The following is a 19,143-nucleotide window of genomic DNA, read 5'->3' on the forward strand; positions in this document are numbered from 1 at the left end:
GGACAGAGTAGTGGCTGAATCCACATGGGACCACCTGGATATGGTGGTGTGCTACTAATTCTAGAGGAAAAGATATCCGGATCAGTATGACACCTTGGAAGATACTCTTAAGGTGAGGAATTTGTATTCATTAGAAAAGATTTTTTAGTTTTAAGATGTGCAAAAACTCCCCAGATCGAGAAGTGGATGGAAGACCTGGATTGGTGCATGCACGGAGAGAGGTCGGTCTACGTTGCTAGGGGCTTCCCTGCGAAATGGGGGAAGATTTGGGGACCTTGGAATAGTTACCGGGGGATATTTGTGCTCCTCCTGTTGTTCGAGATGTAACAGTAGCGTTGGAGGCCCTGTGATCCCTAAATGTTATTCTGTATGTATTATTCTGTAATACGGAACTGTATATTTGACAAATGTGGAAGCACTATATGTCACCTGATGCTTTTTCTCTTGATTTTGTTAATAAAAAGATTTTTTTTTTTTTTAAAGATGTGCACAAACTAAAGGTCTTGGTGGTTTGTGCCTGCTGATTCATCTCCAAAGGTTTTGAGTCTTGTGAACCAAACAGAGTGTTCTGAAGTTTAATCATGCTTATACTGGTAACTAGTGAGGACTCTTTAGCAATGAGTGTATATAGTTCAATACGTTGATATCGAGGAAGAGTGCTGCTGCATTGTTTTGGTAAGCCTGAGGTATCTAGGATGATTGTAAAGGAATAATGATGTAAGCTTGATTTCCATGGTCAATTCATGAAAAGATGGCAATTAGCGAATCTTTAAAAGTGTCCAATAGCTCGCGTCTGTGTTCTGTGAGATAAGGCAGTAATGTTTCTTCTGAATTAGATGCTGTAGCTGAACAATATTCAATGGTTACAGAGGTCTTGTTCAGGCAAAGTGGTTGGTCAAAGGAAAGAATTCTCTGGGTGACAGGCAATTCTGTAGTCACAGACCTGTCAACCCACACAGTGCCATCGTGTGACACATGATATTGGCTCCTTTCCACAATCACCCGGTAAGGAGTCGATATCATACGATGAACACATAGTTAGCTGGAAACCCCTGCAGAGAGAAGGTTTTCACTTAATTGTTTGGAGGTTTAGGTCAGCCGATGTCCATTACAAGGTGTGAAACCTCTCCAGGACATCAGCAGCAGCCAGCTTTAATTTTGGTCTGGGGGGCAGGGTGAGCGATGCTTCTCATGGATAGTGGGGCTTTTGGATTTAGAAGTGGCTCGGCATTAAGCCCTTCCCCCTTTGTGGCCAAGCTCCCTCCTCACAAGATGAAAAATATTTACAAATTGGCAGGACTGTAGTTATGACCTACATTTTGGATCAATTAGTGCAGGACCAGTTTGTATCTTTCGAGGCTACAGGAGTAGGGTTCTTGTTGTCAGTCCTTCTGGAATGCAAATCATCTGGGTCCTCTCTTGAATCAAGCCACCCGCTGTTTGTCCACAGTTTCAGTATGGGAATACAGGTATTAGGGTTGTATGACACAACCATGCATGCCTAAACCACGCATGCCTTACCACGCGGTCTTTACAACAACTGCGTCTTTACCTTGCATGCCTTTACAACGAGTTTCGCTGTAAAGGCATGTTTGGTAAAGGTATATACGTGGTAACAATCCCACCCCAACCACCATGAACCCTAAAATCCAGCCCTCCTGTTTTCGAATCTACCTGCCCAAGCCCTGTTAACTACCCCGACCTCCTACCCTGAGCCCTAATACCCTGCCTCCAGCTCATAAAAATTACCCTGACCCCAGCCCAAGCCCTAAATATTGGTCACATGCCCTAAAACCTACCCCAGCCCCCGCCCTGAGTCCTTAAACCATCCTCCCCCCCCCCCCCCCCACCCCCTGCCAAGGCCCCAGCTCAACTTACCACGCTGCATCTTGGTCCTTCCTGCAGCATTAGGTATTGAAACTACATACCTAGCAGCAAAACTGAAATAATAGCATGTATAACATGATGTCAATAATGTTTCTAGGATAGGCCATTCTGTACTGGCCTTCTTACTAGGTTGTTGTTATAATCATTTAAAATGTGTATATTCTTAAACTAGTGACTTCCACCTATCCCTATTCATCACAAGCACACTCATCCCCTCACCCCCCCCCTTTTTCTCGAGCAACCTTCTGCATCTTTTCAAATGTCAAATACATTTTGATCATATTTAAGTATATGGAATAAATATACTTAAACTTAAATATTCTTTGGCGCTTCTTTCTCTTTTTTGCTAACATTACCTGTACGCCCTAAAGAATTTCAATTTTGCTGCTAGGTATGTAGTTTCAATTCTAAATGGTATTGATTACTAGTGTCTGACTTACATTGCTGACACAAGCAGGAACTATTGCAATTGATTTCCTCCTAAAGCAGTCACGGATTGATTTCTCATTCCTGCATTGTACCCAGGTATGGTGACGATTATTGGGTTACCCCATTATCTTGTAATGGTCATCTATTTTTATAGCACGCTTCTTTTTTAACTATTTATTGATATTTTTTTTTTCACGCTCAGTGTTGAAATCTTGACTTTTGAATGTTATCCTTTTTAGGGATTTGTCCATACTTGCTCTTTGAAGAATGTACTGGTAATGCACTCAAAGAGCAGTCTTTTCCAGTAAAAGAAAACTATCCACGACCCTTGATGAAGTGGCGCGTAGGAAAGAACACAATATAAAACATGAATTTCAAAATCAATATAAAATGGAATGTCAATATAATTTACAGTGTTCAATGTTTTTTTCCCTTCGGGGGTTTTCCAAAGACTAGCAAGTATTTTGCTATTGGCAGCTCTATCAATAAACCCATCCAAGCAAATTACGCTTTTCACAATTGCTCATATTTTGTGTATAAATCCACGGTTACTTTAAAGAAAACCAGTTCTCTATACCAATCCAGTTTCTTTAAATATTGGGCCTGTTTAGGTCATTATGAAGATTCAACATTTAAAACACTACGCTGTAGTCGTTTTCACACAACGCGCATGGACCGTGATTAATCAAAATGACAGTGGTAGCAAAGGCCATAAAAGCACAATAAAAACCATTTCATATATATCATTAGTTCAGTTAGCTCATGCACAGAAAGAAAATCTATATAAATAAGAAGGGGGGAGAACATATTCATGAGAACATATTGATACTATTACACATGCTGACTCAAGGATAAAAAGAAAACTGCCAATACAAAAACAAATTAAAATCCTAGGGTGGGTTTGGAATTAGAACTACCACCCTGAAGGTCCTACTAAAACAATGAGGAAGCAAATTTAAACTGATTCTTATTTATTTCTGACCCCCAGAGCATGACAAACAAAGTTTCCCACTGCCACACAGATCTCCATGTTCTCCAACCTTTGCGGGCATGCAAAAGCCTCTATGTAAGAATTTGTGTTAAAAGAACGGAAAATTGGGGGGAGAAACATTTCCTGCCTCGAGAATACAAACTGCAAAATACAATGGCCTAGCTCTATAAAATCCTTCGTAATGTAGCTAAGCCATAGTATGGCAAACGCATTATCCAAGGAGAGACAATCCTCCATAACAACCCTTAATAATTGCACATGCGGGTTCCCCCGCACTCTAGGACATATTAATAGGGGTATCTTATCCCCCAAAGGGGTCAGACCCAGCTCTGAAAGGCACATAAAGGCAGGGCTTGACTGTGGAACAGCCAGCAATCTACGCACAAATTTGTTTTCAACCTGCTTGAATGGCCCAGGGCCTTTAGATTCCCTCACTCTTACAACATAGGTCGCCACAGATACAAATTTACTCTGGTAAATCTTGGTCATTTCTCAGATCGGTTTTTGACCCAGCCTTCTTGCAAATGAGAAGACAGACTCCACGCTTTTTGGGTTTGGGCAGCAGTAAACTGGTGTAAACTTTGCCAGATTAAGGTTTGGCCAAAAGAAAGGCCCAAATATATAATAGTCTTCACTCTTAGGAGTTGCTTCTCCCTTAAAAAGAAAGACCTGGTTTTCACATCTCTAGGGCCAAAGCTCATTGTAAAAGATTTTTGAAGATTCATTTTAACATCCAGACCCCCTATAAATTATAAAATCTGTCTAAAAGAAACTGTAATTAATTAGTGGTCCTTGCCATTAATATAGCATCATCTTCATACAACAGACTTGGGGGTTTTGACTTACTTCTGAGCAAAACTATCCCTATTTTGGTCAAGTGCTATTCTAAATAGTTATTTTAGATAAGGAATAAAAGGGGGGGGCCATGACACACCCTTGCCTAACTCCTATGTGTTACCGAATGTTGTGAGAAAGTTCCCTTTCTTTGCCTTACCTAATTCTTATGGTAGTGTTCTAATACATTCTTTGTAGGAACCCTATTATGTCCTTGTCCAGCGGTTCCCAAAATGTGGTCCGCGGACCCCCAGGGGTATGTGACACATTCCCAGGGGTCTGCAGGAAGCAGTTTTATAAGCACTGCAAAGTTCCTTATATAACCTGCTGTTTTCCGGCAACAATAAAAGTGTCAAGATAACTCCGGTGATTAATGTACCAGGGGGAGCCAGATGGGAGTTTTCTCTAGTGGCAACTTGGGTTCATCTGTCATAGCGAAGATGGTTAATATGCCTGCTGCAAAGATTGTGTACCATGCCGTTTACGAAGTATTATATGTGCATAGCTCAGTGGGTTACTGCTTATGTCACAGATTATTTTGTTACTGTGCTGTTCATACATTATATTCGTAATCTAACACAGTGAGCTATGAACTGCCATCAAATTGCTGTATGCAAAAATGCATGGTGCAAGAGAGTAAGTTATGTTTTTTCCCAGTCTTTCAATACTCTGTTGCTGCTAAAAAGGTTTGTTTGGGTAGAAATAAATTATTATTATTAAAGTCAACGCTAACCACTGTGTTATGTTCTGAATCCTGGGCATGTGTTTCTTTAGACCAAGCGCTCTTAAAAACACTCCTACCAGTATGAACAACAAATGAATCCTACACCTTGAAGTCCCCTTTGCCTTATGTGTGTGTGTGATGTAAAGTGCTCCTTCACCCTACACTGGTATGAGGTGCTATAAAACAAATGAAATACACGTGACACAGGGGCTAAGGAGAAATGAGAATCACTGTTGAAGGGTGATAGTGAGAGAATCATTGAAGAGCCCCAACAAAGATTGGCGTATTCTGATGTACAGTAAGGTCATCATTTACTATTCTTTAAAAGCTAAATACAATTGAATATATAATGACAAATGGGTTGTAGAATGCATCATAGTATCCCAAATTTTCTTGGGGTTAGAGCCTCCAAAGCCCCCCTTTGCATGTTTTTTCAATATAAAATAATACAATCTTTAGTAATGTATTTGTTTTGTGTGTACTTGTTTGTGCATTTTTTGCTAATTACTGTTTGAAATCTAAATTGTACAAATTGCTTGGGAGTCTCCGGCTGCTCAGTAGTGACTCAGTGGAGTCACTACTGAGCCAGGAGTCAAAAGGGTGGAAACCACTGCCGTAGTCAATTCCCATTGTGGCCATGCCTTTCCGCAGTTTCCTCCTATTTACCATATCAAAGGCAGAGGAAAGGTCCATAAACACCAGGTAAATGGAACCCCTTCGAGCCTCTACATATTTCCCTAAGGTCAGCTGTAAGGTAAGGCACTGCTCAACAGTGTCAACTTCTTGACGTAAACCATGCTGTGCTTTTGATAAGCATTGATTTTTCAGTAGCCAGGCTTCCAGTTTAGATGCACGGACCCTCTCCAAAAATTTTACAGAACTAACAAGAAGAGAGACTGGATGTTAACATATGGGCAGGTTCCAATTTCCCTTTTCAAAATCAGAGACAACTATGGCTTCAGACCAAGAAGGAATTAAATCCCTATTTATTGAGGCTTTAAAGACATTGGCTTGGATTGGGGCCCACCGCAAAACATTTTCTTTAAAAAAGGTCCAGAGGTAACTCTTCCGGTCCTGGGGCCTCTCCCTCCGGGCTCCGCTTAATGGCAGCAATAGTATCCTTTACCTCAATAGAGTTGCTCAGATCCTCTTACATCCCTCCATTATAATTTGTATCTCAACAAAAATTACTAACAGCTCTGTACTCAGTATTAAAAATATTGCTAAAATGGCCAACCCATGCATCAGCTGAGATCTCTGCGTCTAAAGTCGGTTTATCATAACCGGTAAAAAAGTGTTGGTTAACCACCTTCCAAAAGGAAGCTATACCTCAGTCTAGCAGTCTCACCCAGTTCCTCCCAGGCAGCCCTCCTCAGCCCAAATCTCCTAGACTACATGGTAGCTTTGCTGGAGTTTTGCACTTCCAAAACCATCTCTTTATCACAAGGAGTTTTAGATGAACCTACATTCAGCTTCTTATGAGTCGTAGTGCACTCATGATGGAACCCCCTAAGGGGGGGGGGGGGGGGGTGATGGCTTAACTGATCTATTGCACCTCAGGTCATTTTCGACAACCACGCAAAGGGAACTAGAGGCATCAGCACTCTGCTTTGGGGATCTTCCAACTAGGTAAATTTTGAAAAAAAGATTCACATTTTCCTTTACCAAGTTGGCCGAAAAGGACCCTTTATTTATTGTCTCCTATTTCATTCTTATACCTTTATTACGTTAATTGTATGGTGGTAAGGTCTCCCAAGTCCTATACTTACTCACTTATTATCCTTACTCATCAAGAGTCAAAAACAAAGGGCTGTGATAATTAACACATGAGAGCCTAACCTCATAACCCAATGTAATCGCCACCAAATCCAGGGACAGGATGAAAAAAATCTATTTAATTTCCCTTGAAACCTCCAGTAAAGGTTGGGAGCAACGGAGGACCATTCCCCCTAAATTATTTTGCAAATACCAGAGTTCTGGAGAGCATAAACTTGTTCATGAAGTCCCCAATTCGCAATTGACAGAAATGCATGGTGCCCCCTCCCTCCTCGTCTCTAACTCTGCAATAGAGCTGCACAACTTAGGGGTTGATTCCGATGCAGTTTGGAAAGCATTCCTACCAAATCGGTCCCGGAATGCTTTTCGGACCACTCAGATTGGGGGAGTCCGACTGAGCGATTTGAATGTATCCGGATGTTTCCGGAGACAATTCAGCCAGACTCCCATTGACTTCAATTGGAGCCTGTGTTTCGAACAAGAACACAGGCTCCCATTGAAGGAAGGGGTGGCTCGGGAAATCCTTGCACCCTGTGGCTGGCACCCCATGGTGCCTGCCACACTGTGCATGGTTGAAAAGGGGGGTCGCTTGGGTACCGCCACGGGTCCAATCCGGAGGGCCCAAGGTGAAGGGGGGTCCTTCTATTGGCCCCAAAAGACAGATTCTGGCAGCCGATTCGTCCCAGAGAAACCGATTCAGAATGGCTGTTCAAATCGCTCACACAGTCCATAGAGCTGTACAACTTGGCTCCAAAAGACGCAACCTGCCCGAATACCTTTCGGAACCGATTCACACAGCCCTACTACTTTACGGGCATCGTAATTGGTCATTGGAACTGTGTACAAGTTGGTCAGCAACAAGGGTTCAGCATTGGATTCGGCAAACCCAACTCCGATTCGGAGCCCTTCCGAACGGCATCAGAATTGACCCCTTAATGTTGAAATCACCCGCCCAAACTATAAACGTATCCCTATTATAACTTTCAGAGAAGGATTCTAAGGTGTTTTCCAAGCCCTCAATTAATTCCGTTACTCTAGTATCAAATATCATATTATATAAATTAATCAAAATTAAATCAAATGAGTATGGAATCTGTAGGAGAATTATCTGATAATGAGCAGAATGGATAATAATGCTAGCTGAAATGCCTGTGAGTTTGACTGAGATTAGCGTTAGAACAGCTAACCCCCTACCCCTTAGCCCACCCTGAACTTGATGGTAGAGCTCTGCCGCAAAAGAAGTAATATTCCTCCACACTTAAGTCAACTAGGGACCATGTTTCCTGCAGTAAGATAATGTTTGCTTTCCCTATTTCGGAAATCCAAACCAGGCTTGAAAGCTTGTTCTGAATACCATCTATATTCCATGACATGAGCCTTAACCCCTGCCTTTCTTCCCCAACGCAACCCCGGCTATCTAAAATCAGTGTAGAGATCCTTTTAGCTGCACCAGGAAGAGCCTCCAAGGGCCCCTCCCCCCATCTCCAACACAAGGGCCCTCCTCCCCACTATGTCCTGATATGTTCCTGACTGCCTGGCTCCCTCCAGACTGTGATATCTTCTAAGGTGGCAAGTGGCTGAAAGGAGTTCCGGGGTTCAACATGAAATTATTGAAACATGCCTCTTGTCTGGTGAGGACTCCTTTGTCTTAATATAGAGGGAAAAGTCATTGGTTGGAAGAAATAGCCCAATGGAAGTACTTGAATGGAGCCTTGCGAAGAGAAAAACCTCAGTAAGGATTCTACCAGGTAAGGTGACAAATTTGATGATGAGAATTCCCCACAGGATTCCTCATGTACTAGCCCTATCCAGGGTATTCTTATCATCAAAATTTCCCTTGAGTAGCCGATCAGCCAGCCAGTCAGTTTTATTCTTCAGCCACTGTAGCACTTTATTTTTCAAAGTGGAATAACTTCCTCTCATGAGCGGTGCTAAGCTTGGAACATCGTTCAATACCAGAACATAGGGCATGCACTCAGATGGAATTCGGGGGAAAAAGTTCACTGCACCATGCCTTAGCTCGGGCGGCCCTGGAGTAGCTCTTAGGGATTTCTTGCACCCGGTGGATAGTCATGCGGCTCAGGCTCCTTTCCAACAGGTCTATTCCTGACTCACATTTCTTTATCTTTAGGATCTTTGATAAATAGGGTACTAACTCTGGCAGCTTCCAAGGTATTATGAAAAGTTTCAGGCTGTGTCGAGGACCTTTGGGAGGGGTGTGATGGCTGCTCTACTAGGGTAAGATTACATTTTGCCAACTCTTTCCTAATTGTCTTGAGCCGGGTAAAAAACAGATTCAGCAAGCCAGTAATTGATGACACCATCTGGCTAATCACAGCCTACACTAACTCTGCCAACTCATAGGCTCCATCTCCATTTTACCCTCCGTTGCGGCCTGGGCTGATTAATTTAGAAGACAGATGAGTCAAAGAGCTGGTGCACTTCCTCTTTGATATAGACCCACCTTCCCATCTCTTCCTCTTTCCTGCTTGGCCTCCTGTCTTTTGCCTGAGTCTGTGAGAGGGCTTCTCCACCCTCCACATGCCCCATGCAGCCATCCTATGGGTCACCGAGCCCAGAGATGACAACACCAGAAGAAGAGGTACTCATTGTTCCATCATCAAATCTGATCGAGAGCAACAGGGGGGAAAGTCACAAAAGTGCGAAGGAAGGAGGAAGAAAAAGAGAGAGACAGAATAGCAGAGACAAATGAGAAAGAATGGCTGAAAAGAGCCTGTGACAGTGCAATAAAGAATCAGAAAGTGCTTGGTAGTGGAACAAAAAGGCATGAGGAGGAATCAAGACCAGGCTTCCATGGTATTCAGCAGTCATAACATTTACCAATGCAGTGGCGGACTCACAAGAAACACTTTCTGGCTCACACCTTTTTTTTAAACAAATTAAGCAGGGCATCATCCATAACCTGCCCACCACGATGACACCACTGTCCCTTGATCTTGCTTGTACCTCTATGTACTACTAAGAACCAAAGGAAGGGCCATCAGTTTAAACTATAAAAAGTGAAGAGGGCTTCTAGATCCATCTCTACTTTCTGCTAAACTGTCTTCCTTCATGATCCCTGAAACTAAGATAGTGCCAGGACAGTCGAAAGGCAGGCCAGTGGTTGCTGGTGTTCTCCTGGCTAACTATAACTGATGTCCATGACTTCCAGAGGATGATTAATGCTTTACCTTTTAAACCATACATGTTGCTAGAGTTGTACAGCACTACCTTTACAGCACAATAGTCTTAAATAGTCTTAAATTCAACCTACCATTCAGGATTTCAATGTCATAGAATGCAGCGGCAAAGCGTGTGGATCGGTGTGACGTGGATCGTGAATCTACACCTGCAAAGGATCTGAGTTTCGATCTGCATCTCCACAACTTCAGCTCTCTCGGGTGTGTGATCTGGAGAAGCTCTTCCAGACTGGCAGCAGCACGTATCCTCTGTTCTAACTCAGCTTGAGATATTCCCTGAAAGACAAAAATCCCATTAGTGTATCTCTGAAGTTTTCACTTGTACTTAATAGTTTAATTGATGATGTTATGCTTTCCAGTGCAAAGGACAAATAATGATCACCAGCAATAACATCTCATATAATACATGGGAGCATGCAAAACTTGTGAAAAAGTCCGTCTTTACCTTCCTTATTACAGGGAATTAGTGATGTCCATAGTAGCCTGCAACAAGGAAATAATGTAGCCCCTCAACCGTAATACCATATTACAGTTGGTTTGTAATGTCACAGTGCGTGTTGTCACCAGCGGAAGGGAAAAAGCAGGTCACAAAGCTTAATGATCAGGTGCCCTATTTTGATTATCTTAGTGTGAGGCTCAAGCCTAACTTAAATTGGGGGTTGCAACTCCAGAAATCGCAGTCTGTCTTAATCCAGCATATAGCATGTATAGCCAAAATCCATAGACGGACAATTTCCAGGAGTGTAGCACCAGCCCTAGAAATCTATAACATAAAGAGCCATAGATGCAGCTCTGTATGGTTGTAAACTTTGGGGATTTGTGAGTACTCAAATCCTAACTACAGTAGAAAGCAAGTTTACTAGATTCCTTTTAGGACTACCTGTAAATACTCCAATGATTCCTCTATGTCTGGATTTGACCCAAAGATGTATTGTCCACAAAGCTGAATGTAAACTGCTACTATAGTGGCATCTACTGTGGTACACAGAAGAATTAAGTTTATATTGTGTGGGCCTTAGAGATCTTATGCCCCCTAAATGTATATACATAATCCTTTGGCTGAACTCTGTAAGATTGCGGCTGGGGAAATTTGGGATGGTGAATCTTTGGGTCTCACCTGATGAGATGTCTTATTGCAAAAACCAGGTTAAAAAAATTATATTGGGAATTTCCTATCACCCAAAAAATTGCAACCAGTCAAGCTTCTTTGACAGAGATTTCCTTAATATAAAACCTTTTCCCTGTTATGAGCCTACCATAGATTAAATCACTCCCTCCTTGGCATGGCACCTGTATATTTAGTTTATGTATAGGACCTCGAACCAAAGATCTTCGTAGAAAGGGGGTTGGGAGCACACTGCCTCACAGTCCCAGCTCAGTTCGCCCCTTTGCATCCTGGTAAATGCAGCACACAGTTCAAACTTTCTTCAATATTAGCTGGAGTTTTTCACCAAAGTTGGTGCAGACATTGCTGTATATCTCTAGACACGTGTTTCTGGGTTGAGCCCAGTCATCAGTAGAGAGCAGCAGTATTAGAGAGCAAAGAAAAATCATCTGGTGTTGCTGGAAATGCTGCCAAGTTCCTCTCAGGTCACAGTACCACTCACAGGCACACAGGTGCATCTCCAAAGCTCCTCAGCTTTCTGGCTCAAGGGAGCCTTTTAAACAGAAAGGGGGTTGGGAGCACACTGCCTCACAGTCCCAGCACAGTTCGCCCCTTTGCATCCTGGTAAATGCAGTACACAGTTCAAACTTACTTCAATAGTAGCGGGAGTTTTTCACCAAAGTTGGTGCAGACATTGCTGTATATCTCTAGACACGTGTTTCTGGGTTGAGCCCATCATCAGTAGAGAGCAGCAGTATTAAAGAGAGCAAAGAAAAATCATCTGGGGTTGCTGGAAATGCTGCCAAGTTCCTCTCAGGTCGCAGTACCACTCACAGGCACACAGGTGCGTCTCCAAAGCTCATCAAACTGAGACCTGAGAGACTGGTGCAGCCTTTCCAGCAACCGCAGAAGGAATTTTCGTTTTTTATCTCTACTGATGACGGAGAATATCCAGAAACACATGTGTCTAGAGATTTACAGCACTATCCTGCACGAACTTTGGTGAACCGCTACAGCTAAAATTCAAGTAAGAAATCACTGTGAACTGCATTTACCACAATGCTAAGGGGCGAACTGTGCTGGGAGGTGAGGCAGTGTGCTCCCATCCCCCTTCTTTTTGAAACGGCTCCCTTGAGCCGCTGAGCTTACGAGCTTTTGGAGATGCACCTGTGTGCCAGAGAGAGGTACTGAGACCTGAGAGACTGTGGCAGCCTTTCCAGCAACCCCAGAAGGAATTTTTGTTTTTTATCTCTACTGATGAAGGAGAATATCCATAAACACGTGTCTAGAGATTTACAGCACTACCTGTACCAACTTTGGTGAACCACCTTAGCTAAAATTCAAGTAAGAAATCACTGTGAACTGCATTTACCACAATGCTAAGGGGCGAACTGTGCTGGGAGGGGAGGCAGGGTGCTCCCATCCCCCTTCTTTAAGAAACTTTGTAGTAATTGGTCCAGAGCTGCACCCGGGGATGACATATGTCATTGGGAGTAAATGTACACATAATTTTAACTTGTCTTTTATCTGCTGATCACTTTGTGATTTATGAATTGTGAGACCCTATGCCCTATCCATGATATTTGATACAGCACCTTAATGTAAATGTGCACATCCCGTAATAGGGGGAACCAATTCCTAGCTATAAGGTAGACTCTGTGCCAGAACGTCAGTATGGTGGCACTAGGATTGTTATCCTGTGGCACTTGAGATTTTATTTTTCAAATAGATGCAGTGCAACCCTATGTTCAATTTATGCTCAGCCAAGTCCCTGCTCTTTTATTTTAATTATTCTTTTATATTATAAGGTATTTCATGAGCACTTGCACTTTTCGTGGTTTACAATTGCACTTTAACCTGTATTATGTTTGATGCTGCAACGTTTTTTAATTGTATAGTCTTATGCATACTTAGATTTTAGTCTCTATTGTAACGAAATCCTTTTTAATAACTATGTTTTTCTGATCTCTGGTGATCCTTATACTAACTTTGTGAGGATATTTGTATGTTTTTTCTTTGTTTGTTGTACGTTTATGACCGAAATAAAGCTACTATGATGATTAATATGATGACTAGAACCATTTGAAAGCTCAGCACATTGGTCTTGGTGTTTCCTTGTTTAATGGTGAATTTAAGTATCATCAGTGTACATTTGGAATTTTAGTTGATGTTGAGAGATCACTGCAGCCAGAGGCCATATGTATACAATTAACAGCAGAGGTCAAAGGACTGATTCCCAAGGATTACTGCTTGAAAAATATTTTGTAGAAAATGTCACATTGCCATTTTTCGTTTTTCGGCTTTGTTCACGCATGAACAACCTGATTCACTGAAGTACTGGTCCAGTTGTACCGACCCATTGTTCTAGATGTTGTAAGAGTAAGCAAGATTCGCTGTCTCCTATGCCACCAACAGTTCTAAGAGATTAAGGACCCCTGATCAGATGGATGAGAGAAGATCTTCTGTGATATCTAAGGATGCACAAGCTTGTACATCCTAAGAGAGATGCTCTGTGACCTGTGAGAAGTGCTTAAAGCCTGCTAGGCTTCTCTTTTGGAACTGCACACTTGATTTACACAATATTGTTAGAAGGAGGATGTGTGCTGGACCATGATTTCCTCTCAAATCTCTTGGATATCTGCCATTCTGATTTCTGTACCCTTTGCAGCTCTGAAACCTCTGTGTTTCTTTGACATTTCAGAGTTAACTATGCAATTTTGGGTTCCAGAATTTCAGCAAGTATGAGACTGAAAATGTGCTAGAAATTGGTGGGATAGTTGGGAAGGGCATTCTTTTTTTAGTTAACAGGATTATAGTTGAATACTTTGAGGCTTTTGTTTTTAATCTAAGACTGATAGACAAGTTCAAAAGTTCTGTGTTGTCAGGTTCTTAACTGTTCATCCAATTTTTATGTATGCAAAGGGCTGTTCAAAGACTGGTCACTTTAGGGCCTATTTCCCAACTGCATTTTGTATTTCTCAGGTACTACAAAATGTTATTCTCAAACCTACATGCAGAGTTCTCCGCCTCTGACTCTCCTATCTTTATTATATGTGGCAATTTCCAGACATATACCCTACGTTTTAGTAGTGATTGTGAGAGGTACAGAAGGAGTGGCTGGAAAAATGTGAACACTTATGACTAAGTTGGAGGGGTTTAAGAAGGAGTAAGGGGCTTTGGGAGGAAAGTGTAAGTAAATGTTACAAATGTAATAAGTACGTTTCTTTATTTTAAACTATCTAAATAACCTTTGAAAAATTGAAAGTATTTCTATTCATAACGTTTAGTCATTTTTTACTCAGAATACATAAATATAAACATTTTTAAAAGTTTTTTTTAATTTAAATGAATACATTTAAATTAACTAGATACCTAATTCAACAGGAAGTTACCAGTGCTGTAGCATTTATTTTATTTTGCTCTACATTTAAAATAAAAATATTAAAAGAATTTGCATTGATATTTCACATCAAATACTTTAGTAACTTCTTTTAAGTTTAAGAAATGTAGCTTTTCCTTATACTTTTCTATAGGAAGATGTCTGCCCGGTGGCAGAGATCTCTGCCTTCATGTGAAAAGTTACAAGCAATAACTAAAGTATAAACAATACCTACACTCATAAATTAGGTCCCATCACCTGGTTTTGGGGTTTGAGGCACGTAAATCTACACTTTGTAGTAAATTTACCCTCATAAATGGTGAATATCCAAAGGTATTACATTTATTACAAAGAGTACAAGAAAATGTACACGTGTAGATTTACTCATGTGTAAGTTTACCATTGTCAATAGCCCCTTACGATTGTCTCAGACACTCAGAGGGCTTATTGTTGGGTTAGGTGGGTAAAATAATACAGTGAGTCTAAAATATTTGGCGCCCTTACATGGTTGAATATGGATTGTCATAAGGATCCCGAAAGTTGATTGGATCTTTTTTCTTGAAGAAGCTGTGGAGAACTCTAGTGCAACTGTTAACGTTGGTTGAGTTTGACTTAGTGATTTTATGTAAAATTTTGACTGATTAATTCCAAGATGTGCATTAAGAGGTAAAGGCCCGATTCACAAAAGTAATCCGAGACAAAATTCTACCATTATGACTTTCGGTATTCACAAAGAGCATTTAGGAGTAGTAAAGTTAGGATTCCTAACTTTACTACTGCTAAATGCCCTTTGTGAATACTGAAAGTCGTAAAGTTAGGATTTTGTCTCAGATTACATTTTTTGAATTGGGCCCTAATATATTTAGTTCTACATACTGCACAAAGATAGCATATGGAGTATGAGTACAAATTTGTGCTGCATCTTTTTGACTTGTTTCAAATATAGGATTAAAAACTATGCTTACAACAGAGTTAGATTTCTATAAACATATAGGGGCAATCTCATTTAACTTGTTGCTAATGTTTTTATACAGCAATTCAACTAGACCCTCTGGGTTCACACTACACAAGGAATTAAGAATATATAGAAAAGAAGGCAGCAGTTCCCATTATTACCATTATCCCCATTGCTGTATGATTTACTACACTCTATATTAATAAATGTGATACTGCATGCCAGAAATTAAACATAAACACACATAAGATCAATTAGTGGTTCAGCCAGCAACAGATGATTTCAGAATACATGCTGACTGTAGCATCATTTTACAGTACATGCTTTTGAACCTATTGGTTACATTTGATTTTCTTAACATCAGCTGTTTTTTACTAGGACATCCTTTCATGGTATTTATACTACAGAATGTATAAGATCCTTCCTTACTAACTATTGAAAAGCTGTAGCTATCCCTCCATTTAAACCTTCTAGTGGAACTCCTTTCCTCCGTGTCCCTTTGGGCTGCATTTATTTCTCCTTTGGACTTCCTGCTTCAATCATATTGATGTTTGTTGTATTATTATTTGCCCACAATCCATACAGGTATCTGTGAGTGTAGATGTGATAGCAGGAGAGCTGCAGCAGGTTCATGTGTTCGGTGTCCTCAAATAGTCTAGTGTTGTATCTCCTCCAGGAAGAATAATGATGATAAATGATGATAAGGTAATGTGTTCTTGGATGACTGGCCGTAGATTTGTCATCTGGTTTTCTGATGGGGAGTGCAAGGGTGCATACGAGGGGAATTTTCTAGTTGCTGGAGTTGGAGACAAGAGCTGGGGTTTGAGATAGGAATGATTCTCGCAGCGGGTCACCTTTGCAGGACTCCCTCCATTAAAGCCAGTAATGAATGCCAGGGACAGGATGTGACATCATTCATGGAGGAAAGGTATGTAGTATTTGAATGCAGGAGAGTCAGGTAATAGACCTGATTGAGAAACCAGCCATGAGACTCCACAAGTCTCTTCGTTTTGAGCCTTTGGTCCTCAGGAGACACAATGACGCACAGAGGCTATAGAGGGGTTACTAGACCTTAAACTGCAGTTCTTTGGTTGAGAGTAAGTTGGCAATAAGCAAGGAGTTATCACTAATGGCTATCAACCTTGATGGCAAGTTACGGGACAAAGGTGGGTGCTTAGATTCCGAAGGAGATTCATCCCACAGGGATTATTATCCAACAGTCTTTGGTGCACACCTAGCACTTCCTTGCAGGTATCCAAGAAAGAGCCCAAATTTAGATGGACCCTTGAGGGACATGAGGGAAAAATCCCAGCACTGGCTAGCATCATTGGTTGTTGCCTTATGTCTCATTTACCTACACTCAAAGAAGGGGTACAACATGTCTTGGAGCTATACCACTAATCATGAAGGGGATGAGGTGCCCCTGCCATGGATGGAGTGAAAGAAGACTAGTTACGCTACTATTGTGTATGAAGTGAGCCACTTAGGTGGAGAGAGAGTTGTGCATGGCTTTCTGGAAAGTTGTGGTTTTCACTTACATTTTGTTCTCCTGTGACAAGGGCAATGTAATCACACTTTCCGGAGTATTTCACCCAGCCTGCTTGTAACTGTGTATCTTTGCGGAGCCGGCCCAACTTTGGCATGGACGCGCTGGGCCTAGGCCCAGAGCATCAATCTTCAGAGAGATTCACAGAGCTCTTTCTCTGCATTATGGCCCTGCGCACAGCACTGTCCCACAGCACTGTCCCTCTACCTTGGCTCCAGCAATTTAGTTTAAAGTTGCTCTAATCAAGTGTCACATGGTTGTATTTAACACCCTATCAGTCCCCTTCTGTTCCCTCCCATTTGCCTGTCACCTTCTGCTGCTATACACCACCTCCTTCCTGTCCCAATAAACAGCTTGGCAACAGCCTGGCAATCTTAGGCTGGGTGCGATTCAGGTGAGTTGGGGAGGTGCAAGGTGCTTAAAAACAGAACCAAGTCACTGCTTTGATGTAGCCAGCCAGAACTGGCCTGCGAAAAGTGGCCCCCAAACCCCACACACCACTTTCCCATTTAACAGCAGTTAGGGTGCCAAATTTCCTTGTGCATGTGCAAAAAAAAATAAAAGTGCAAATATTGGGCATACATGTACTCTCAATAGCAAGTCATCCTACAGAGGAATCTGAGACCAGCCAGCGTACATGAACCCAATCTGATAGGGTCCCCCAGATTTTCTTCCCCTTCTGCCTGGAACCTCTTCCTTTACTCTCATACAATGCTGTTGCCAGATTACAGATAGACAAAAACCTCCCTCGTCATTGCTGAAATGAGGGACACTGTGTATCCAGTCAAGAATGTATGTCCTTATTCCCCTGTTTTTCTCCCCGCAGGGAATCACAACGCGGTCGTGACAATGACCGCGTTGTGATTCCGCATACCATTACTCTGCAAGTCGAAACAAGACTTGCGGAGGGGGGGCGCTGGATGTTGGAATAGTTTATCTTAGCATTGTTGTCACTTCGATTGTAACCTTCATGGTTGATGTGCATATTTGATTTGTTTGGGTTGTTGTTAGCCCTTTGATGATTGTACTGCAACTTTTACCTTCCTCGCCCTTAAATTGTAAAGCGCTCTGATATCCTTCGGGATCATGTTCGCACTATATAAAACTTTATAAATAAATAAATAAAATAATTTACTATTCCAACTCCAGTCTGTGCGGACACTAGGGAAGGTGTTGGATTTTAAATCCAACACCTCTATCCCCTCCCCCCCGCCTCCGCAAGTCATTGTTCCGACTTGCGGAGTAATCGTTTGCGGAATCACAACGCGGTGTGATTCCTCAAGAGATGCCAAGAGTGGGCCCTGAAAAAACAGTCTCTCAGTTTCACAAGCCCCTGCCTCTCCCTCCTTAGCAAACGGGGGGTCATGGAATATGCCTGGTAGTTGCATATTCCTCTGTATGGGTGTATACCAGTTAAGCCTCCCTGGGTATTTTAAATGTAGAACAAAATAAAACAATGCTACAACAGTATAACCTAATTTTCAATGTATTATTTAATTAATTTAAATATATCATTAACATTATTTTTTCTAGAATTATTCAAAAATTCCTCTCAAAATAAATTGTTTATATTTATTTATCATGTATTAAACGTTACCAAATGTAATATATTGTATTCATTTAACATAATGTAATAATTAAAAAAAATAAAGTTACATTTATTTTAATGTAAAAAATGTTATTCAAATATAGGAAAAGTGTCTGTGTCAGAAGGCGGAAACATGTCAGTTTACACTTCTGAATAATTTTACTCTCGTAAATGGTGAATAGTCAAAAGAAGTAAAGTTACTCAAAAATGTAAGAGTTACCTTTGTGAATAGCCTTCATATCGCTACTAATCCATATTCCAAGGCACTTAAATTAATGTATTTCGGAAAGGGGCTTTTTGCTTTAGCACTTGGGGTCCATTCTAGGACCAGAAATACAATGTATTTCCTCCAGTTAAACCCAAAGCCTGAAAAATCATCAAATACAATAATGGTGTATAATAGCCTGCCTATTGAATAGTCAGCACCGGCCACATAACATAATTTGAAATTAGAGAAATTCAGTCATTCCATGTGGTTTCCCAATTAAAGTCTTTCATCATGTGGGAAGTGGAATGTCCAATCAGTTGTCCCTCCCGTGTTAACATTACAGGCATTACTCCATTTACCCTACGGTTAGCTATACTATTAGTATTCAATTTCTCGATACAGGAAATAAATAATGAGGAAAATTCATCTTTACCCCTGTTTCAAACAGAAAGGGCCATTCGCTTAAGATAAATACCTTATCTGCCTCTATAAAGTTGATTTTGCCATTTGGATGGCAAGAC

The 19,143-nt window shown here is 41.3% G+C and overlaps 1 protein-coding gene across 1 annotated transcript in view; it reads right to left on the reverse strand.

Moving 5' to 3' along the window:
* Positions 1–19,143, reverse strand: part of VEGFD (vascular endothelial growth factor D) — a 508,699-nt gene that overhangs the window by 163,906 nt on the left and 325,650 nt on the right. Inside the window, exon 2 of the mRNA XM_086933335.1 lies at positions 9,916–10,117. Within this exon, the coding sequence (XP_086789461.1) occupies positions 9,916–10,117 (202 nt within the window). The remainder of the gene's footprint in view (positions 1–9,915; positions 10,118–19,143) is intronic.

The sequence above is a fragment of the Lissotriton vulgaris genome, chromosome 8 (genome assembly GCF_964263255.1).
Source record: "Lissotriton vulgaris chromosome 8, aLisVul1.2, whole genome shotgun sequence".
In the NCBI taxonomy this organism is placed as follows: Eukaryota; Metazoa; Chordata; class Amphibia; order Caudata; family Salamandridae; genus Lissotriton; species Lissotriton vulgaris.